The 23,747-nt window shown below is 31.9% G+C and overlaps 2 protein-coding genes across 6 annotated transcripts in view; one reads left to right on the forward strand and one right to left on the reverse strand.

Moving 5' to 3' along the window:
• Positions 1-12,241: 12,241 nt before the first annotated feature.
• LOC130453283 (uncharacterized) lies at positions 12,242-16,742 on the forward strand. 4 transcript variants are annotated; one of them, XM_056792932.1, is made up of 6 exons: positions 12,242-12,394; positions 12,634-12,736; positions 12,816-12,959; positions 13,015-13,164; positions 14,028-14,170; positions 15,178-16,494. In XM_056792932.1, exons 2-6 carry the CDS (start codon positions 12,716-12,718, stop codon positions 15,503-15,505), a joined length of 786 nt encoding a protein of 261 aa, XP_056648910.1. In that variant the 5' UTR covers positions 12,242-12,394; positions 12,634-12,715; the 3' UTR covers positions 15,506-16,494. The 4 variants fall into 4 exon arrangements, with proteins under 4 accessions (XP_056648910.1, XP_056648912.1, XP_056648911.1 ...); XM_056792933.1 differs by lacking the exon at positions 12,242-12,394 and adding an exon at positions 16,504-16,742 and having other exon boundaries at positions 12,461-12,736; positions 15,178-15,358; XM_056792934.1 differs by lacking the exon at positions 12,634-12,736.
• Positions 16,743-16,867: 125 nt separating this feature from the next.
• Positions 16,868-23,747, reverse strand: part of LOC130453282 (apoptosis-resistant E3 ubiquitin protein ligase 1) — a 55,601-nt gene continuing 48,721 nt past the window's right edge. For both annotated transcript variants that reach the window (XM_056792929.1, XM_056792930.1), the window contains exons 11-13: positions 23,259-23,579; positions 21,588-21,850; positions 16,868-20,942 (exon numbers count right to left, since the gene is read on the reverse strand). In XM_056792929.1, the coding sequence (XP_056648907.1) occupies positions 20,840-20,942; positions 21,588-21,850; positions 23,259-23,579 (687 nt within the window). In that variant the 3' untranslated portion in view covers positions 16,868-20,839. The remainder of the gene's footprint in view (positions 20,943-21,587; positions 21,851-23,258; positions 23,580-23,747) is intronic.

A 23,747-nucleotide genomic window follows, 5' to 3' on the forward strand; every position in this document is an offset into this window, starting at 1 on the left:
ATGAGATCTTTGGTCCGATTAGCCACATGTGGACGGGCATTGTCATGCAGCAAAACGATACCCCTACTCAACTTGCCACGTCTTTTGTTCTGGATTGCACGACGCAGATTATTCAATGTCTCACAATAAGACGCTGCATTGATTGTCTCATTAAGAGGCCGAAACTCCACTAGCAATACTCCTTTTCCAAAAAACTGTGCACATGATTTTCCGGGCAGAAATTGTTTGCTTAAACTTCACTTTTTTGGGTGATGATGAATATCGCCATTCCATGAATAATGTTGTTTCGATTCTGGTGTGACGTAGGCCACCCATGTTTCGTCACCAGTAACAATTTGGTCTAAAAAATCTTCACCTTCATTGCGGTACCGCTCAAGGTAAGTCAATGCACTGCCTAAACGTTGGGTTTTGTGCAAATCCGTCAACATTTTTGGAACCCAACGTGAACACAATTTCCGGTATTTAAAGTTCTCGGCCACATTGCGATACAAAACACTTTGAAAATATTGAGGAAAGTAGTCGCACAATGATGAATTTGTAAAGTGTCTGTTTTCTCTCACCCTTTCGTCCACTTGCTGCACCAAATTTTCATTAACGACCGAAGGACGCCCATTCCGTTCTTCATCATGCACATTCGTGCGGCCATCTTTAAATGTTTCCACCCATTTCCTTACCATTTCATCACTCATAATGTTTTGTCCGTAAACTTCACAGATCTCACGATGAATATCGATCGGTTATATGCCTTTAGCACTAAGAAATCGTATAACAGCCCGTACTTCACAATCGGCGGGACTCACGATTGTCGGTGGCATCTTAAACACTCAGTAAACAACGTACACAATGAAGAATCAGATTGTAATGGCGTCAGTGCGTAGACAAAAGATGTAAATAACCAGCGTGGAACGCCGACCTTGGGGTTGCGGCGGCGGAATCGCAAAACGGTAATTACTTAAAAAATATGCCTCGTATTAAAGAAAATTATTTTTGTTTACAATCATTTTTATTTACCTTTCTAACACAACCTTACTTAACCTTACAAAAATTACTAAATTATAATTTTATCTATTGATTTTTCGTGAAACTCTGCGCATGTGTCAACCATCATGACTTTTCACACACAGATAGATCTTGATGAGATCTATCGAACAAAGTTATCCATGGTTAGATATCTGTTAGCCTTCCTGAGATAATGGCCACTTCCGGTATCTCCGGAAGTAAATGTTTCCGCATAAAATAGATATGAAAAATCGATTTTTCGTATTATCAATAGTATATGTATAAAATTTCATGACGATCCTTTTGGTGTGGCTTATCATACTTATACCAAATAGTTATTTATACAACAAGTTCAAGATTAAGTGACAACACGTCGAGTGCAATAAACACTTTTTGCACGAGTTGCATACAATATTTTTTCTACGTTCATGAAAAAAGAATTAATTGTTAACTAAAATTTCTAGAACTGCATAATCCAAATCATAGTAGTCGTGATCGCGTACGTTTGACGCATTTACGTTTGTGTTTTTAAATTGTAATCATATGGAAATTTAGGAAAAAATGCATTTTCTAGTAATGTCGTGATCTAGTAAATGATTGATAATAAAATAAAATTCGCAATTCTTTGAATCTCACAGAAAAGGGATTAAATATGTCGCTCATTTGAATGTTTATATTTGTCTTCATCACAAACCTCTGTACTATAATGATAGATGAGTGCAATAAAGATCCACTTTTTCCAGTAAATATAGTTCAATAAAGTTGTGTTTATTGCATGAACGTAGAAAAATAAATGAACGTTTAATTAACGCGGTTCCAATAGTTATTGGAAATGAAAAACAGATATTTTACGTAATTTCATTATATTTTGTTACCGATCTACAAAAAAATGTGCTGAGATTATTTTCATGAGAAATATAAAATTATGTTAAATGCATTTTGTCTCCAAGCGCACGAGAAAAAAGATTGAATAATTTATATAAGTGTTTTGTAAATATTTTTCATTAAAAATTATTTAGATAACTAATCAAGATATTAAAATGAAATAATTGTCGGAATCCACTCAAAATAGTTGTCTAGCCACATGTAATCTTCTTCTCCTTCACCGTACGTTAGCATTTAGTTCTGTTTTTGCATCAATGGTTGCCTAGCTACAGCTGGGATGATGAAGATCAGCTTTCATAGCATCTTGTAGATCGTCGTCCTAGTAGTATTCGGTTTCTCTTCCTTTGCAATCATTGCCAACCATATGACATTCCGTCCACGTGGTCTCTCCATTCCCTTCGCCGGTTTCTCGCCCATTCAATACCCAGGTACCTTGATATTAATGACGCCTTTGTTTTTTGACCTTTCACTTCTTTCTTTAAACTACTATTACTTGTTATGTCCGTTCCTAGATATTTGAATGACATCACGTATTCTACACTCTGATCGTATTTTGCAATGGATATGTTTATTAAATTGCTATTCGTTAGTCTTGCTAGCTAAAACTCGTGAGCGGCTGGACAGATTTTGTCCAGAGAAGGTTTAAAAGGGGAATGAATATGAAAATGCTCGGAATTAACTAAAAACAACAATTTTATTTTTCCTTGATGTTTGGACTCAAATTAAATTTTTGAACGCTACCATAATATTTGACATTTGACAGCCAACTATATGTAGATTGATAAATCTTAAGTGTTGTCACAAATTAAATTTCTGCATGCAACTTTAATATTTGACATATGACAACCAACTATATGTAGATTGATAAATCATAAGTGTTGTCACACATTAAATTTCTGAACGCAACCATAATATTTGACATATGACAGCCAACTATATGTAGATTGATAAATCATACAGGTAAGTGTTGTCACAAATTAAATTTCTGAATGCAACCATAATATTTGACATTTGACAACTAACTATATGTAGATTTATAAATCATAAGTGTTGTCACACATTAAATTTCTGAACGCAACCATAATATTTGACATATGACAGCCAACTATATGTAGATTGATAAATCATACAGGTAAGTGTTGTCACAAATTAAATTTCTGAACGCAACCATAATATTTGACATATGACAGCCAACTATATGTAGATTTATAAATCATAAGTGTTGTCACACATTAAATTTCTGAACGCAACCATAATATTTGACATATGACAGCCAACTATATGTAGATTGATAAATCATACAGGTAAGTGTTGTCACAAATTAAATTTCTGAACGCAACCATAATATTTGACATATGACAGCCAACTATATGTAGATTGATAAATCATACAGGTAAGTGTTGTCACAAATTAAATTTCTGGATGCAACCATAATATTTGACATTTGACAATTAACTATATGTAAATTGATAATTAATCTTAAGTGTTGTCACAAATTAAATTTCTGAACGCAACCATAATATTTGACATATGACAACCAAATATATGTAGATTGATAAATCATACAGGTAAGTGTCGTCACAAATTAAATTTCTGAACGCAACCATATTTGACATATGACAGCCAACTATATGTAGATTGATAAATCATACAGGTAAGTGTTGTCACAAATTAAATTTCTGAACGCAACCATAATATTTGACATATGACAGCCAACTATATGTAGATTGATAAATCATACAGGTAAGTGTTGTCACAAATTAAATTTCTGAACGCAACCATAATATTTGACATATGACAGCCAACTATATGTAGATTGATAAATCATACAGGTAAGTATTGTCACAAATTAAATTTCTGAATGCAACCATAATATTTGACATATGACAACCAACTATATGTAGATTGATAAATCATAAGTGTTGTCACACATTAAATTTCTGAACGCAACCATAATATTTGACATATGACAGCCAACTATATGTAGATTGATAAATCATACAGGTAAGTGTTGTCACAAATTAAATTTCTGAATGCAACCATAATATTTGACATATGACAACCAACTATATGTAGATTGATAAATCATAAGTGTTGTCACACATTAAATTTCTGTACGCAACCATAATATTTGACATATGACAACCAACTATATGTAGATTGATAAATCATATAGGTAAGTGTTGTCACTTATTAAATTTCTGAATGCAACCATAATATTTGACATTTGACAACTAACTATATGTAGATTTATAAATCTTAAGTGTTGTCACAAATTAAATTTCTGGATGCAACCTTAATATTTGACATTTGACAACTAACTATATGTAAATTGATAATTAATCTTAAGTGTTATCACAAATTAAATTTCTGAACGCAACCATAATATTTGACATACGACAATCAACTATATGTAGATTGATAAATCATACAGGTAAGTGTCGTCACAAATTAAATTTCTGAACGCAACCATAACATTTGACATATGACAACCAACTATATGTAGATTGATAAATCATACAAGTAAGTGTCGTTACAAATTAAATTTCTGAACGCAACCATAACATTTGACATATGACAACCAACTATATGTAGATTGATAAATCATACATGTAAGTGTCGTCACAAATTAAATTTCTTAACGCAACCATAATATTTGACATTTGACAACTAACTAATATGTGTATCCATCCTCTATGTCGATCGATACCTCGGACAAAGAGTGCATCCTTCTATCTTTGTGATTGACGATTACCGCTACGTGTGCGAGAACTTTCTTTACTTTGGTGATCCTTTGTGATAGTGATATTTGAAATTATGTGCTCTGCGAAGCAGTTGTTAGACATAGGAAATAATAAAGTAGACACCTCGATCGGATTCATCACACTACCCACAGATTTCTGTCACATTACAGACTCAAAAGAGTAGCTTATTCAGCGTGTTTTCCCAGATATAGCGCAACAGTTCAATCGATTTATCGATTGAGGCAGTAGGTACGAAATAAACTTTGGCAATATTGAATGATATTTTCCAATAGGAACAGGATACCTAAATCAAGAATAAATAATTATTAAAAGATAACTTAAACAAAAACATCTACAAACTATTAAAAACTACTGAAAACATATCTAAAATTCGAATTTAGAGTCTATTAAAAATTTAAAATAATTGAGTTGATTAACTGAAAAAACAGAAACAAGAAATTTAGAACACTATTTGTTGACAATAAAAGTTAATTATATCTTTATTGATTTATCTACTAGTATTTGGGTCGTTCTGTTTTATTATTTTCCGGTTTCTGTAAATAGAATTTCGACCAAAAAAATACATAAGTAACATGTGTAAAAAGTATAATGATTGGTCCGCAAGAAACAATTTTTTGTCATGTACCGGTATAATTCATTCCAAGAAATTTCTTCTTGATTACATTACGAAGATTGTCTAAAAAGAAAGAAGTAAGACATAATCTCCAGTCGAACATCCTTGTCGGATAAAAATTTCTCTCCTTAAAGTGAAACTTCAAGGTTAGGTAACAGGAAATAGTCTAGAGGGGTCTAGATATGGTTAATATAGTGGGTGGTAACCAATTCAACTCTTCTAAACAATAGCGATAACTTCCTCGTCTAAAAAAATCTCTCTCCTGCAATTGAAACTTTGAGGTTAGGACAGAAAACAGACGCTGGGGGGCGGATCTGGTGAATACGGTAGGTGATCAGTCAATTCGGAAAGCAACTCGTTAATTTTAGCCACGGAGATCACTGAGGTGTGAGGATGTTAATCCTGATGGAAAAGCACTGTCCGTTTTTTTAAATGCGTACACTTCACCTAATCAAGCAATGATGCATGGTACATTCTTGTTTATTTTTTTGGAGTTAGTCGATAAACATTATCTCATAACTAGCCCAAAAAACAGTTTCCATTGTTGTTTCGGCAGATGAAACCGTCTTTGCCTCTTTCGGAGTAGGTTCGTCTTTGCAATCCTCTGTCCTGACTTTTTTTTCATTTCATGAGTGTAGTGGTATGATTCAGGTTTCATCTACGGTTATGAATCGACTCAATTTGATAAAACCGCGTCAATAAAGCCTAGAAAATTTTAATTCGAATGCGTCAAACAGAAGCTAAGCGTCCGAAATGGTTAAACTTTGATTGAGAATATCTCAACGCACACGCATCGACTATATTTATGTGTTAACATCTTTAGGTTGAGGTCGGAAAATTTTCAGACAAACCTCGTAAATATCGAAAACCTGCAATAATCTTTGGGTAGGTAGCTGGTAATTTCTAGCCAATAATCCAAGAGAAAATAAAACTGACTATGTGAAATTTGTTGCGGAAGCTTCTAGTGAGTGTTAATGGAGTCTTACATATGTATTCAATCTTTTTTTCCTTTATATGAGCGTTAGCAGGATTCTTCTTCGTATTAGGCGTAGTCGTCTGTTTTATCTTCGACATCCTTGCCTCCTATCCTGCTTCAAGGTTGTCGCGCCACCTTTTTCTGGGTCGGCCGATACTCCTTCGGCCCAATGGGGATTTATCGCGCGCTATCTTGACCAGTCTATTGTTGTCCATACGACTTATGTGCTCGATAGAACCCATTCGTTGACGTCATCTATTTTGCATAATCTTCTGATGTTCTCACTTCTTTCCCTGTCCAGAAGGGTTTTTCCGGCTATCCTGCGCAGCACTTTCATTCTTTTGGCTTTCGCCGTTTCTGGCTGTGTCATTATAGGTCTTACCGTGGCCTTGTATATTCTTGATTTGGCCTCTATTCTGATATGTTTATTTCGCCATATGGTTTCGTTCAAACATGCTGTTATTCTTAAGGCTTTGGTTGTTTGCTTTCTTATTTCGTTCTCTACGTCTCCAAATCTCTATTCCTAAGTATTTGAATTTCATTACTTGGTGAATTATCTGGTCGTCTACGACTAGCTTACATCTTAACGGAGTTTTGGATGTGGTCATACACTTTGTTTTGGACGTAGATATTAACCTATTGAAAGATTTAGCTGTGCAGTTAAATACATGTAAAAGCCTTTGAAGATCATCCTAGAACGGCATCATCAGCGTAACATAATATTGTAACTTTTCGATCCCCCATCTGGTATCCCCTTAGCTTTCTTACTTTCTTGATTATTTGCTCCATAATGATATTGAAAAGCAAGGGGCTTAAGGAGTCTCCCTGGCGAATCCCTTTGTGTACTGCTATTTGTTCTGTTAGCACTCCGTACACTTTGGCTTGGATTTTGTTGTCCATGTATATATTTTCAATGGTTAACAAGATGAATAAGATATATTTCTCAAATGATTTATTTTAGTCGCAAACCGTTAGATTGCTTCAAATGAAATAAAATCCTAAACATAATTAACAACGATGACCACTTGCCAAACACCAAAGTAATCTTTGTACTTATTGGCAAAGGAATAAAATTATTGGTAATAAAATATTTCTCCTGAAAAGCGGACATATGCTTGTATTGATATTGAATATATTTTAATGTAGAATAGAAAAAAATAACGTACAGAAGATTTATTATTTGGATTAAACATTTTTTATGCAGGCCATACCTCAAAACATACCCAATAAGAAGGTCAACTTGCATGTAAATTCCGGCAACACTAATTTAGTTCTGCCACTTACCAATCGTGGAGCTAGTGAAATAAAAATGTGTCATTACTGTCAATCTCAATTGTCAAGATAAATAAACATGTTTTTCAATTTCCCAAATGCTTTTCTGATGTGTATTTGTGATTTTACAAATTTCAATACAAAACATTTGAAAAATAAAACTATCCCATGTATTCCTACCTTTCATCTGCCTTCATTGTCTACTTCCATTTATGAAGATCACATTTATGCCTAACATCATGACTGTATAGTAAACCAAGAACATTCATATGTTGTAAATACACTGATATTATCGTCGAAGATTTGATAGTCCGAGTGTGTATGCCTTAACATCTGGCGAGTAAATTTTCAAATTCCATTGTTACACAATATAATAGTAGTTTTGACAAACAAAAATCGGGTTTTTGACTGTAGCTGGAACTACTAAAAACAATTTAACACCTAATAAAATAATAATGTATATCAAGTTCATCGGAATACAACAGCCCAAATATCAAAATTGAAAAACAGTTTGAAGAATAACAAAGAGCAGTTAAAGACAATGTGTGTGAAATTGGATCATCAGACAAGTTATGGCAAAACGATGGATAATACTTTTGTTCTTTCTACGGACAAAAGAAGTATCTACAACCTTCTATACCATCTGTGATGAATTTGATATAGTTGTTTGACATATTTTAGTGGACAAATCGACTTAAGCATTTTAATATATACGGCTTGAGACTAGAACGAGGGTTGTTAAACTGCTCTGACGAGACGTAACAACGTCGAAACTAGTCAGTAGTTATAACCCCCCTTGTAACTGTGAGCCATTGGGGATATTAATATCGACAAAAAGGTCGATTGACATCACGCTCCTCAGCGGAGTTTTAATTCAATATTCGTTGAGGCACTAGCCAGGAAAGTACTTGTTGTCTCCTTTGGGGATCGGCAGAATACATTTTCGAAATATTGAAATCTTTTATTCTTATTAATTTTCACACCTTATTTACTACACAATTATACAATTACACTTTACATATTCATTAACATACTTGCTCTTAGGCTCACTTGTATTCAAGTAATATGTTTTGTAAATTCAAATGAACCGCGAAAATAGATTAGTTCTGCCACGTACCATCGAGGGCACTGGCATCGAAAATCCGCCATGTTGTTTCCACTGAGTTTCCATTTCTTCTTAGGGTATATTCTGTGGGAATAAAGACAAGGCCGTTAAAACTCTTATAGTAACCCACTTAGAAAAGACTTTCACTTGGACTATACATTTCTTCGTTTATTATTCCGTGCATAGAATCAGAAAACGGTTTTTCTCGGCCAAAGTACCAGTCGATTAACTGACTATATGGTCTAATGTTGATATTCATCGAATATGATTTTTATTTAGACAACGCAAAACGTTAAAAATGTCATTTTTAAATATGTTTGGTTAGCTCCCTCGAGACGTCCGATACATAAAGCTTTAGCGTAGCAAGCTATGATATATGTCACTTTTACAATCTGTTAGTTAATTTTATAGAGATATTTAAGAAGTTGAATTTTTTAAAAAATAAGACATCTTATCAACAAATACTATAAAAACTAGTAGAGTAGACGAAGCATGAGCGAAAATAATAGTACCACGGATATATTTTCAACACCGAAAATAGGTGGTAGTGGAGATGGAGACGGTATCAAGAAGGTGACAACTAGAACGAAAATTCCCTTTCCTTCTTCAAGAAAATTCAACGCAAATATTCCGTGCGGGAATATGAAGTTGAAATTGGAACAAGCTTTGACAGATTTGCAGAAACCGAAAAAACACAATTGTCTTACGAAAGCCCAAACTGTTGCGGAGATAACACCGTCGAAGACTAAATTAAAGAAAAAGTGAGTTTTAATTTTGTATATTGTGAGTCATAATATAATAATAAAGAGAAAAAAAAAATAATTAATTTAGTAATTCTCTTAGTATTAGTATTGTCTTCATCTTGGTTCATATTACTTTTCTTTTCAGGACACATTCCGAATTAGATCTCAATGAACTCGATACAAGACGTTCGGAAGGCTCGAATACAGTTGATGCATCGCGACGCTGCAATAGAGACAGGGTAGTGTGTAAATTATACGGGTATCTACTTGTGCACGCTTGGCGTCGTTGTAAGACGCGTCTACAAACGCTTTCGGATCTAAGCGGTCGCCAGCTTAACCAGGTTCGTTCATTAATAGATAAACGGAATGAAAAAATAATTTTTTTTAAATAGGTAAGGAATAGCGACTATCGATTAGAGTAGCTATCGATATCTCGATAATGATATCTCGATAATCTATAACGCTGTTATTTGTTGCTGAAACTCTTTGATTAACTAAACTGAAAATGAAAAATGAGGAGATTGAGTTTATCATTCATTTCATGATGCTTGCCTAACGTTCCAAATTCACATCAGCGATTCTATTTCATCCTGTACTTTTTCAACATTTCGTCAATACTGTAACAAAAATTTGTGGAATTTGTTGTTATCTGATAACAATTCCAGCTGAATTTAATACTTTCAAATAGTTTCTAAGGGCCAAACACTGATCTTGTCCTTTGTCTATACTATAGAAGTGAGCTCACGTGGAGATGATACTCTGAGCGGGCCACGTGTTTGTAGAGGTTATAAAAATGGTTCTGCACCAAAACGCAAGCACTAAACATCAACTATAGTTGAAAAGTGTGCATTATTGTTCTGTTTAAAAGATTGAGTATATAGAACTTCTGTTTACCTTAAGTATGATGTTAGAAAATCGACAATAATTGATTTGAAGAAGAAAAAAGTCGTTTGTCTGGTGCTCAAGCCGGAAAAGTCCGGGCTTAAAAACAGCTAAATTTGTTAGAAAATCCCGTGCTAGGAGAAGCACTTTTTTCTTGGTTTTTGGAGCAAAGACGAAGACACGTTCCAAACAGATTCGATCATAAACGACTGACAAGATCTGATTTCAGTGCAACGTTAGTTGAAAGTATTAAGTACAAAATGTAATGTAATGTAATGAGGAGGCTGATCAAGCATTCTAAAAAAGATCTTTGATGAGAGAAAAAGGCATTTGTCCTAAACAAATATACATATAATGCAGATGAATCAGGATTGCTTTGGGAAAGTTGTGCCAGATAAAACTTTAGCCTCTTCTGCTGAAGCTGGTGGTTCTGGTTAAAAAAGAATCACTTTTATTCTTTATACAAACCTTATACAAACAAATAGGGAATCAATTATTACATTTTATAGTCGTGGGAATGTCCAAAAAGTCAATAACATTTGAATCCGTAAAGCTACCGATACAGGACAAAGGTTTGCTTGTAGAACTAGAGATAGAGTGGTTCACAGGACATGTCTTTCTATAAGTGCAATGTCATTTGAAGAAATAAAGTCTACAACAAAGAACATTGTTACTATTGGATAATTAATTCGGTTTACGAATCAAAACAATTCAGAATGTTGAGATTATTATAAAAAAACTGCTATTTCAAATATTTATGCGATAAAAAGATAATAAAAGCTTAACATCACAAGATGTTGTAAAAAAATCACGATTACAGACATGATTTTTGCACTAACGCAATTTTGGGATCACGTGTAGCCATCTCTATCAAAATTAAACACTTGTTTGGAATGTGTTGTGGAAAATGATCCTTCGTTATCCGACAAGATGATGCTGTGTTACTTGAAGGTCAAAGCCTTTTCTTGGACAATAAATAGAATCCGCCAGATCATAATAAATGACTCATGAATAAAAACATAAAACACTTGACGTATTTTGTGATTTCAATATGTATCTTATTAGCAAACAACGGTTGTTTTTTGGAAGCTTTTTTTATTGTGAAAGGCTTCACTATATTTGGTAAACAAATTGGATTGAATAAATTTATAGAACAAAACCAATAATCAGTACAATACTGCTCAGAACTCACTTTTTCTTTTCTAAAAAAATCTTTCAGCTTGAGGTGGGGATAAATTGACCTATTGGCTGGCTGCTGTTTCATATGTATGCGGTTCTGTTCGTTTTCGGTCGTAACCGACAAGATGTGCACCGATGCTTCGCGAATAGATTCCTTCAACTTCACATTCAATTTATCATATTATTTAGTTAACATTCTTAAGTATTTAAAAAATATGACTCCGTTGTCTATTAGATTCAGAAAGATAGTATATAAATTCTTGCAGCAATGAGGGTGCACCCAATGAATTCTTGTATATCTTTATCTCCGTTTTTTTCATTTTTCTACAGAGAACAAACATTCTTATTGCACCACAAATCACTACAATGTACTTAGCCCGATTAGACACGGAAAAAACCGTGTATGTAAGACAAGGTTTCATTCGTTTCCGGTTTCTATCGGAAACGAACCGAAACGCATACGTGTGAAACAGGCCTTAGTGCATTTACGTTTTTACCACTCTTAATTGAACTTGTTCTGTCAGTTTTGTATAGTAAAAATTTTGCAATTTAAAACCAACTTCCCGTTAATATTTTGGCTTGCAATTATTCAAGCTCACTTATTTTTTTATACAGAAAAATAAGGGCCAGAACCAACAATGCACTTAGCCTGAGTATACACGGAAAAAAACCGAAACATAATATAAACATTGTGAAAACCGTGTATATGTGATAAGGTTTCATTCCGGTTTCTATCGGAAACGAACCGTACCGAATGGAACCACTTACGTATGAAACAGGCCTTAGTGCATCTACGTTTTTACCACTCTTGAACTTGTTCAGTCTGTTCGTATAATACAAATTTTATAATCAATTTAGAACCATATTCCCGTTAATATTTTGGCTTGCAATTGTTCATGATCACTTATTTCTGGTGATAATACATGAATCAATTGTAAATCTATTAATTAACTAGGAATTTACGTTTCGTTTTCCGTAAGTCTTATTTGAATGACTGTTCCTAATTTTTATTACACGCGGAAAGTAACAGTTATATATTTTAATCCTGTTTTCATTTGAATTACATACATATTAACCCATTAACATTTAACCATATTTACGATTGTGAATGTAAATAAAACCAAAATAGATATTTTGAGGTTAAATTAGTTTAAACTGTCTTATGTTGTTTTTGATATGGAATAATTTTGGTTTATTCATTTTTTTTCATCAAGTAATAACAACTGACACTGGCCTACACTAACTTTATATACATACGAGGGTGCGATAGAAAATGCAACAGAATTGTTGCAAAAAATGTTTGACATCTTCAGTCAGGTATAGTATATTTCACTTGGCTTGGTCACATAATTATTATAAAATAACCTAGATTTTTAATAAAAAACAATTTTATCAGATCACTCAATTGGAAATACAAGTTAATTTTTTGAAAACTATGAGACAATCTGAATGTGAAAAACGAGAAGAGGCAATTCGTTTGTGCCAATTGGCGAAAAATAATTATAACGTAATGAAAGAAGCTAATTCTACTTTGATACAGGTAATAGATGTTGTTGTGTTTAGTACTTGGATAGTGTAATACATTTTTTACATAGGATTTAGAATCTATACAAAAGGAATTATCCAATACAAAGGAACAATTAAAACTAACAAAATATGACTTGAAAAATCGTTCTGAACAGTTAGCCAAAAGTCAAGAGACTTTAATTAGACGCAAAGAGGAAAAAATGGATTTGATGGCTCAAGTGAGTTATGTAAAGCGATTATTTATTTATTTGATTTTTAAATTTTGCTGCGTTCAACATAAATTTATGAAATTAAGGTTAGGGTGAATAAACTGAAGTTCCCATCATTTAAAATTTTGAGTGTAGAGTAGTTTTGCAAATTTTTGTTATTATTCACGAGAATTGTCGCTGGTTTTTCAGAGGAATCTGAATAATAAGTTATGATTTTTGAACTATGTCAATTTGTTTTCGTTTTGTTTCACTAAACTAGATTATTCGGCAAACAGATCTGTGTATTTTGGTGATTTTTAACGTACTTCTACTAAGTACTATGTTGTATGACGGATATTCGTTAAGTAATCAATTCTTTTGCCTTCCTAATATAGGATGAATCGATTCGTTTTAAGCAATGTACTTTTTTTGGTTTCTGTGCACGTAATGATAATTGAGTACACGAAAACGTAAACAAAATGAAGAAAGTAAACTGGTGAATATGGAAACGCGATACGCAACACCAATAACGGCAAGTCGCACAAACTCTTTATTTTTTCACGTTTGTCTGCACCACTGCATCCAGTCTTCCTTCCAATGTTCAGTTAACGTTAGAAGGTGAATGTTGACTCAAAAGTTGGACACATCGTGTAGTACTATCCATATACTGTAGTAGTGTAAATGTATTTAGTATGGAGCAGGAAATAAAATACGAGGTTTTGCTTTAAAACCGTTTAATTTCACAATTTCATAAATAACATTTGGCATTTGCAACTAAGTTTTAAATAAAAAATATATATATCTAAGGCTAGCGATTCATAGAAACATTTTTTCGCTTTTTCGAAAAACTGGTTTTAAAAACTGTATCATCTAAATGGTTTTATTATTTTTAGATAGAGAGTCAAAAAGAAGAAATTCTTGCGCAAAACGCTATTATTTTGGAATTACAACAAAAGCAGTATACCACAGAAATGAATCTTCATAACATCAAATCAAGTTTAGAAATGAAAGAGAATGAATTAAATGAAGTTAAACAGTAAGTTCACTGATATTGAAATTGAATTAATGCGTCCGAAACAAAACTGATGGCATTATACTGAACAAATTACCTAGACAATAATAAAAACGATAATTTGGATGATACAAAGAATGTACTCAATACTTTCATTATACAGGTCATATTTCTATATTCCATAGAAATAGTCAGTTGGTAGTAGACGGTTTCTTCTTCTGGACAGGCATCTGGAAGGGTCAACTTTAAGGATCTCTAGTTTATTTTCTATCTGCTATTACATATTCCCAAACAAAATAGACATTTATGTAGTTGTCACTACTTTGAGTAAATCGGAACAGCTAGTGTTCTAAAGTATTTCTTTTTTCATATCCATGAAAAACATTTTTTATTGTCATTTAAGTATATACTCACTTACTTAATCCTGAAGCCTTTCTATCTTTTCAGCAGTTTCAATTCTCTCCTATCTTCTGTCTTCTCCTGTTATCCTAATTTCTTCAGTGCAGCTCCTCCTCGATCTTCCTTTCTTTTTTCCGCAAGTTTGTGCTTCATATATCTTCCTTATTAATCGTTCTTCTCCCTTTTTCATAACATGGCGAAACCATCTCAATTATCCTTCTATTTTCTTTTGAATTGGTTTTAAATTCAAAATATTTTGTCGTATCTTGATTTATTATATATTTTTCCAGAAATTTCATTTTTGTGGGCTACTTTTTAAGATTTATTTCTGTTTTTTTTTTTGGTTTTGGTATTTCCTTTTTGGCTAGAAACTGTATCTTAATTGTATTTAAGAATCTTCCATCTGATCCAGTTCTTTCGTTTATTTCTTGTTTCATTCTTCCATTTTTTGTTAGTGTCTTGGAAGATATTTGAAGTTTTTGACCTGCTCTATATTTGATTCTTTTAATTTTATCTTATCTGTCTATTCTATATGTATTCACCAGAATTATCTCGTCAACTAAGATAGGAAATTGCAGGTACTTGAGAGTGAGTCAGAATAAATTTAAATATTTTGATTGTTTTTTTTTCAGACAAGTAGAAACTGAAACCAAAAATAACGTTTTGTTAAACGATACAATAAGTTCCTTGCAGAAATCGAAATTTGAGCTTCAAGAGCATCTTGAAGATTTAGAGGATGAATTGCAACAATATATTTCTAACATTGAAGAAATACAATATGAAAATGTTAGCATTAGGGAAGATCTTGAAGAGGTATTGTTACTCAAATATTCTCTAATATATCGATTATTAGATAATTTCGCTCCTCTAAACTTTATGTACCTTATTCGAGGTTTCTTCAATATAAATGAGGGCTGTGGTAAATATTTGGCGAGTGAGGTCTTTGAGTATAGTTGTTAAAATTTGTTGTCACAGAATTTGAGTATAAATCATTATCTTGTTTCATTCTTAAAGACAATTTTTTTTAAGTAGTGATTAACAACGTCTCTACTGGCAAATTGAAATTATGATTTTGGTCAATACAATATACGATAGTTTAAAAAAATAAAACATTTTTTGAAAATTCAAAATAGATGTATGAATAATCGAATAAATAATAAAATCAAGTTGGCAAAATAACCCAAATTAGCTAAGAGTTTGTGTTTATAAGATGCTAGAAAATGTGCAAAATTCTTTTCCATTGAAAATTTACATTATATTATCGTTGACTTTGTAAATTTTGAAACCCATTGCGGAAGATTGATATAAAATTAATATTGTATCATACCGAAGATTTTACATCACAGAAAATAAGGATTTTATATAAATCAATGTTTCAATTAAAAAAATGTTGATGTATTTCTAATTTCCTCTGTAAATTTCTTTTTATTTCTATTACTTCTTGTCGTAGTTGTTCTTATATCCAAATCCAGGTTCTAGAATATCCTCGTTTTACAGAATAGTAGGATACTCCGGAGTATTCAATTGCTGTATACTTATATGGGGCGAGGGACAAGTTATGCGGGAAAGAATAACAACCTTACCAACCAATATCTGATCTCGTTATACTGTTATAGTTTGTTTACTATTATGGAAGGTGGAGAAAAGTTGAAAATTATCTATTGCCTACGATAAATGACTGCTCAAAAACAACTTTTTCATATAGACAGATTGTTCTCCTTCTTTCTACCTTCCATAGTTTACTATTGTAAAGATCTTTAACCCCACTTTACCGCATGTACCATGTATAATTTGGAAATTTTATCGATAATAATCTATAAAGAAGTACTGGAGTCTTATTGTAAGTGAGATTTTCTTTTTTCATATAGAAAATATTGATCTTTTCCTCAAGTTCGTAACGTTGATTATGATGATATGAAAAGCCCATTTATGATTTTATTTACTGAGAAATGTTTTAGGTAAAATTGATGTTATCGACGGAGAAGAACAAAAAATGGATTAAAATCACTAGAGAACTATCTTTATTGTCTTTATCTGCACTAAAAAAAATCACCAAAGTCGTGTTAGAAGTTTATCACATATATCACATGTATTGAAATTTAAAAGGCATTTCTAAAAATGTTTTTTTCAAGTTAACAACTATATTTATCATCTATATTGTGTATTTTAATAAATAAAGATATATTTATTCATTAAACTTGTATATATACTAAGCGTTGTATAGATCAAAGATTCTTAAAATAATGAATCATATGGTAAAAGTGGATATATTATTGGAAAAAAAGAACAAATCTGTAAATCAACATATCTTGTATCAAATAACTCATATTTCAATTTAAAATAAATTATTTCTTCTAGTCATCTTTTTGTAATAAAATATGTATCATAATGTTCTCAGTTTCAGATTTTCATTATGATGTTTCCATCTTTCCACTGTTTTTAGTGACTTTAAAGTCGTTCGTTGAAAAGCTGGTGGCATCCAATTTAATATTAATTGTTCACCCCATCTGAGTACCAGTTTATATACTTTAACTGACGCCAAATACAACTTCTTAAGGAAGAGTCTCTTGCCGGTGAATTTAAGGTTATATAAGTATAAATAATTGTTTCTCAACCGCTAATTAGGGTGATTATCAAGTAATAATTTGTGATAACAGAAAAATTGTTTTGTTAGCGAAGGGACAATCAGATCCTCCAAATAAGTATTGCAAATAATACTATAAATAAATAATTTATCAACAAACAAATAAAATTGATAGTTAAAATGTTTTAATTTTATTTGTTGAAGTTTCTTCCATTATTCTTGTCTTTTTTTATAATAAATAATAATTAAATAATACTTATCGATGGAATTAGAAAATACATAATGGTTACATAAAATACGTTACACAAAAACTGATATTAAGTACACAATAATTGAAATTGTAAAAATAATACTTCTTCGGAAGTGAAAAAACTATAAATGTAGTAAGTAAATACAAAAGTATAAATCTGTGGTAGTGCTTTTAATATGTTTCTGAACCCATGTTGTGAAAACATGGCCTTTTTTATTTGATACATAGTAAGTCAAGTTTAAATGTTCACATAAAAAAAACTGCTTCTAAGTGTATTTACCAACATAACAACATCAGATAACTAACAATGAGAGGTAACATAACGGATACTGTAATATAGGCACTTATAAACAAAGCTAAAGAGTGTTTTTGATGGTTTTTACTGGTTCTAATGACCCCAAACTTTCACTTCTTTCGACATATTATCTAACATCTTAAATATATCAGTACCAGGAAAGATTTTTGTAAGATGACTCTGACAAGAGGGCCATGTCTTGGTTTGGTTCAGCTTTTATTATTTTTGATGCTAACAGTTAAAACTTTCATAATCAGAAATTTTTTACTTCATAGGCGGCATTTTCATAATAATTCAAGCACAGTATGTCAAAAAGATGACGCTGTCTTTAGTATGCGGTAACCATGGTAACAGAAGATTATTTGATACTGATAGCCCGGAAAAGAAAACAATTAAAATAGAAGTTTTTAAGCTAGATTGTGATTCCACGGACAATGAAGAAATCTTAAACCGATTTGACAGAAAAATCGTAGGCAGAGAAAAGAAATTACAGAGTGTTTTACTATAGATGAAATATCTTCAATTCGTCAAGGTTCGAATTGTCGTACCAAAATAATTACAAAGTTGAGAAAAAAGGAACAGATTAAAAATAGTATATTACACACCGACGTGAGAAGAATTTCATTAGTGTCGAGGGATTAGATATAGTTAACCAAGACCGGAGACAAGAATGAAACTTCCTACAGAAGTTTTTATACTATTCTATAAGAAACTATATTTCTATCAAAATTAATAAATCTTTGTTTCGTTCTGAACATATCTAAAACATTAAATTTAAAAAAATTGCCATTCAATAGGTATTATAATAAATTTATATTTTTAAATATAAAAAATATTCATCTAGAATAGATGAGAAAAATTTTAGGAAGTAGGGAAGTAGAGATGTATAATATGACACTTTCCAACCTTCAATGACATTAGTAATGACAGAATGTCATATATGGTTGTAAATAAAAGTTATTACCTGATCAAGATAAAACTTTACACTAGTATGTTTTTAAAATAGCTATGACAGCCATTTTTGCCCCAATAGCAGCTGTCATACTATCTGAAAGTATAATTCTGTTCATTGAAAAAGCATACACTTACATCAGAGTTTCTATCTAATGTCACTGTCACTGGCAGTGACACATAATTCAATAATCAATTTGAGTTCAATTGAATTAAAAATGTACTCAATGTCTCCTTGGTTAACTGAAATTCAGAAAGCTTCCATTATTGTCAAATTGGAAAATGGTTGCTTTACAGAAGACTGACAACTCATCTAGGTCTTAACGCGAGTACCGCAGCCATGGATTAGATGATTCGGATTGATCATTTCTATTGAAGATAGTATAGTTTACTTAGATCAGAAAAACCTTAACAAAACTAATATATAGACAAACTGATTGTAGAACTAAAAGGTAATCTTTTGATAAGTATTAAATACTGGTTACCATTTTTTCATTATAAGGGTGCAGAGATTTAATTGACAAATATATATTTTTAAATTAAAATTATATAGCTACCTTTTGTGTACGTTCAGGTGAAAAAATATTTTGATACATATTACGAAATTTTATCATCTTTATTATCTTCTAGTTGAGAAACAGCATTTTAAATGATTATATATTGCTTAAAACTACGAAGTGAAACTGCTAATTGAAATAAATTCGTTAATAAATAAATGACGGCGTATTGGTAAAAACGCTTGAATACGTTAATATAAATATAAATAAATTATATCGTGTGTCATGTGACAGTGGCCAATGTCAAGTTTCTTATTTTAAATGCATCCCCGCATATTATCTATTATTCAGATTCTTTAATTCAAGTACAATGTCTTATACCTATCATCACTGTTTCTGATATATAATAAGTATTTTCATATTTATTATAAAAATTAAAAATAGAAAAAGGAAATATTTTATTTCCCAAATTTGCGTCATTACACTAAAAACCTAATACTAATTATTTCTTAATAAACTACTTAATCGATCATCATAAAACTTTGTACACATATTTTTGAAGCTATTAGAAATAACATAGGATACTTTTTATGAAAAAAAAATTATTTTTTACGTGACATAAAACAATTTTTTGTTAAAAATCTCAAAGTCTAGCTTCCTCAACGCTATCTAGCATCCTGTAATGGAGTTCCAACCCTGCGTACTCTACCACCAACGTCACATCAATATCCAACCCAATTGACTATAGTTTCAGCTATTTGGATTTATTGTTATTATTGCCATTATATATGCGGTGTAGAACTATTTGAATTTTTGAGGTTATGTGTCAATATCATTATTCTAGATCTTACTTTTTGTTTTAATTTACTCTGTTCTTTAAAAATGCATCGGAAGCAAAAGCCCCGTGCAGCAAACGTGAGAAGACAACAGCAAGCAAAGCGACAAAGTGTTTTGAGAGCAGCTGAAAATCCTCTTCAGATACGATTTCGTTCAGAAAGACAAGCTACGTTGCAGGCAGCTAGAAGAGCGATAGAAACGCCAGAACAATCGCAGGCAAGAAGAATTGATAATGCAGAAAAGCTGACCACACGCCGTCGTAATTTCATGTGTAAGGATTGGTCGGTATTCAATGGTACTAGGTTTCAATAAGATCCTTCATTTAATATCATAATCATCCTTTGATTGTTATTGGCTCAATGAATAAAAAATGTCACTATTGTGATACTTTCAAATGGGAAGATGAAACTAATACAATGTACTGTTCCGGTGGTAAAGTTTCATTCCATTACTTGGTGAACCAGAAGAGCCTTTAAAAACTTTATTGTTAAAGTTTTACAAATGAGTCAAAGTAATAATATATAATAATAATAATAACCAAATTTGGATGCCAATATCTAATACTTTAATTAGGATTTTGCACCTTAGTTGAATTCGACAACAACATTGGGACTTGTGATTCACAATATAAGTAAAAATATTATACTCAACTTTGAAAAAACCGTAAAACCGTACCACTTTCATATTTTTTCAATATTATCTATTTAATATTTGTTTCAATGAATGAATAACAGCATTAATTTGTTTTTATAGTAGTTATGCAATTCTGGACGTACACAAAATATTATATAAGCAACCTTTTTTTTTCATGTAATATCTTTTGGTTATAATCAAGTAACGAAAATATGTTACTAATATCTTAAATAAATCACAGTTGTGGTCAAACCATTCCAAATCCTTCTGTGCCTTCACTTATCGCCAACAAAAGAGATTTTTCAAAGTGTTCATAGCAATCATAGTCAGGTAGACAAAGTTGATTGAAACTGAAAAATGGAAAATACATTTTTATAAACAAAGTGCAAATATGTCTCCAATTATACAGATTTTTTTAAACTGAAAACTGTAGTTCTTAAACGGTTCGGTTGGTTTGTTGAAACATTTTAATTTCACTTTGATTGAAATTACACCGGGCGCTGAATCGAGTGTCAGGATAATTCTCTGGCCGCGCGCTCTACGCCCTCTATTTCGAAAACAGTGCAAGGTATAAAAAATGTTAAATACAAAAGTTGTAGAGAATTAAATTCTCCACAATATTGATGACTGGACTATAAATGAACAAAACAGACTACTGTCCAGTAAAAATTATCTTTGAAGATTTTTATAGTTAGGAAAGACAAATTTGAAAAGTTTACCAAGGAAAGGAGTTGTTGTAAACATGCTGAGAGAGGTAAACAGAATGAGTTTGGTCTACACTAGCAGGACAAGGCTACAGTGTACATCAATATCTGTATTAATTTTTATAAAATAAACTACTTCTACTAATCTAGAGGCAGTTTTAATTATTATTAGATTTGTTAACAGTTTCAGATATAAATTATTTTTAATCCAACTCAGGATATTTACATACGGAACATATTTATATATCCGAATTAAAGAAGAAATTTTCTGAAAAGAAATTTACAACTTACCAAGTATGTGCGGTCGGGAGATTTCCAAAAGTAGGAGCTGCAGTGATTTGAAACCGAGGTGTTAATTCTCTGAATCCACCTGGAGGTAACTGAGAGCAACCTGTAGTGAATTGTAGCAACCTAGCCATTTCTTCTTGTGTGAAGTTACCCACTGCCGCCCAAAACCAACCAACTATTCTTCGGAATTCTGTAGAGTTACCGTTAACAACATGATGGGCTTTGAAATCTGCGATACTATACTGACCGGTACCGCAGAGAAGAAGCTGAAAGGCCCATTGTAACAAATATTTTTAATCATTGTGTTAAAAGGGAAGTGTATAAATACAAGCAGAAATTTTGAAATGAGGCATATTGTTCAAATTAATTGGCACAAACGATAAAAACTAACCATACGTTTCTTTTATTATCTACTATAATCAGATTAAATAATCTATATATTAGTGGCATTGACTTCACTAATTTAGCGCACATGTTCTTGATCCTACAACCACAAAAGTATAGCACTTGTTATCATTTTATCTTTCATATTGCAATTAAGCTAGAGAATATACCAAAGTTCTCAATTGGATTTAGGTCTGGTACATTACTAGGCCAATCAAGCATTTTAAATTTATTTTCCCAGATAAATTTCGAATTGTGGCAAGGGGCCAAGATATCAAATTTTTCCATTAATGGAACAATTCTACAGCTTAATGATTCAATGTATCTGACAGATTCATCATGCCTCTATTAGGAACTAAGCTTCCAGTGCCATTTGTTGTAAAAACTCCGTAAACATCTGTTTAGAAGGGTTTTTAACAGTATATGATCTATTCGCAGATGTTCATCTGTACAAATAAATGTATTCAATCGCTGAAAATAACAGTTTTCCAATCATTCATAGTTCATAACCTATACTAAGCGTTTTGTTTTTTCTTTGATTTTCTTGCCTTCTCGTAACTGTACAAAAACCTTTTCTCGCTTCAACACCATAATTCAGCAAATCCCTTTGAAGTTTTATGTTCGTCTTTGGTGGATTTAGTTTACTTCTTCTTCTAATTTACTATTCCATGTTTGGAGTTGTTTCTGTCGTTTATGGAGACAAATGAAACGTTCTTAAAATTCTTGAGTTACCAAAACCATCTGCCGTAGCTACATCTTTAACAGTTATATAAGTATGTTCATTGAGAACAATTATTTTAGCATGTTTTTTACGAGCAAAATCCAACTTTGAACATCACAACTGAACTAATAACACTCTTATATCAGTAAAACGATTTTTAATATCGAATGTCAATTCTGCACACTAGCTTTAGGCAGGTATAACCAGTTTGAGATGGTTGAGTATCAAAAGCAATCGCAATAGAAAAAAATGTGTATCCCAATTAATTCCAACAGTATAGTAAGTGTCTAAGTTGGAATTTCTGGAGCCGTTGGTGATATTCATACTGAGCACACTGTTTACACTACTACCACTACACCAACACTCACAATTACACTGTCTCTCAGCCTCCGAAGACGATAACTTGGTTATCGAAACGCGCGACTGACAGTGTAGTTGTGAGTGTTGGTGTAATGGTAGTGGAAACAGTGTATTCAGTGAGTATAGTAAATGAATAGAAACAACAAGACGATTATATCAATGGATTATATTGAATAAAAAAGGATATAATCATTTTAAACAATACTTACTTCTAATTCGTTTTCATCGAATATACTCAAAAGATTATCGGGGATCAACTCGTTTAATCCTCTAAGGAAAGCTTCCATTTCGTCTTTTATATTTGTAGCTAATCTATATTGCGCTAGAGCATCTAAATAATGTTGTTTTGTACTATTTACGACTTTAATTTTAGAACCGTTCGGGACTAATTCGACGGTTTTGACTAGCTGTCCGTTAGAATCGTATTGTTCTTCAACGAAATACAATTCAGTATCTATTTCGTCGATATTATGATCTAAAAGGTATTTTATTTTCGATAGATACAAATCTGGATCATCTTGTTCGAAATACTGAAAATATATAGTTATGTCATTGTTGATATTATTGTCGTCCTTCCTAGTATGTGATTTCGAATGGTGTTGCGAGTTGAAGACACAAAATAAAATTGTCCAAGAGTTACTTATTCACACATATCAAAGATAAAACTCCAAAATTTCAGCGTTCCCATGTGATTTAAA

This window comes from Diorhabda sublineata, chromosome 2 (genome assembly GCF_026230105.1).
Source record: "Diorhabda sublineata isolate icDioSubl1.1 chromosome 2, icDioSubl1.1, whole genome shotgun sequence".
Classification (NCBI taxonomy): Eukaryota; Metazoa; Arthropoda; class Insecta; order Coleoptera; family Chrysomelidae; genus Diorhabda; species Diorhabda sublineata.

Excerpts from the sequence above, each read along its gene's own strand:
- LOC130453283 (XM_056792932.1), top strand. The coding sequence starts at position 12,716 with ATGTTTGACATCTTCAGTCAG. Across the intron at positions 13,165-14,027 it reads AAATGGATTTGATGGCTCAA|ATAGAGAGTCAAAAAGAAGA; the intron begins GTGAGTTATGTA and ends TATTATTTTTAG. Across the intron at positions 14,171-15,177 it reads GAATTAAATGAAGTTAAACA|ACAAGTAGAAACTGAAACCA; the intron begins GTAAGTTCACTG and ends TTTTTTTTTCAG.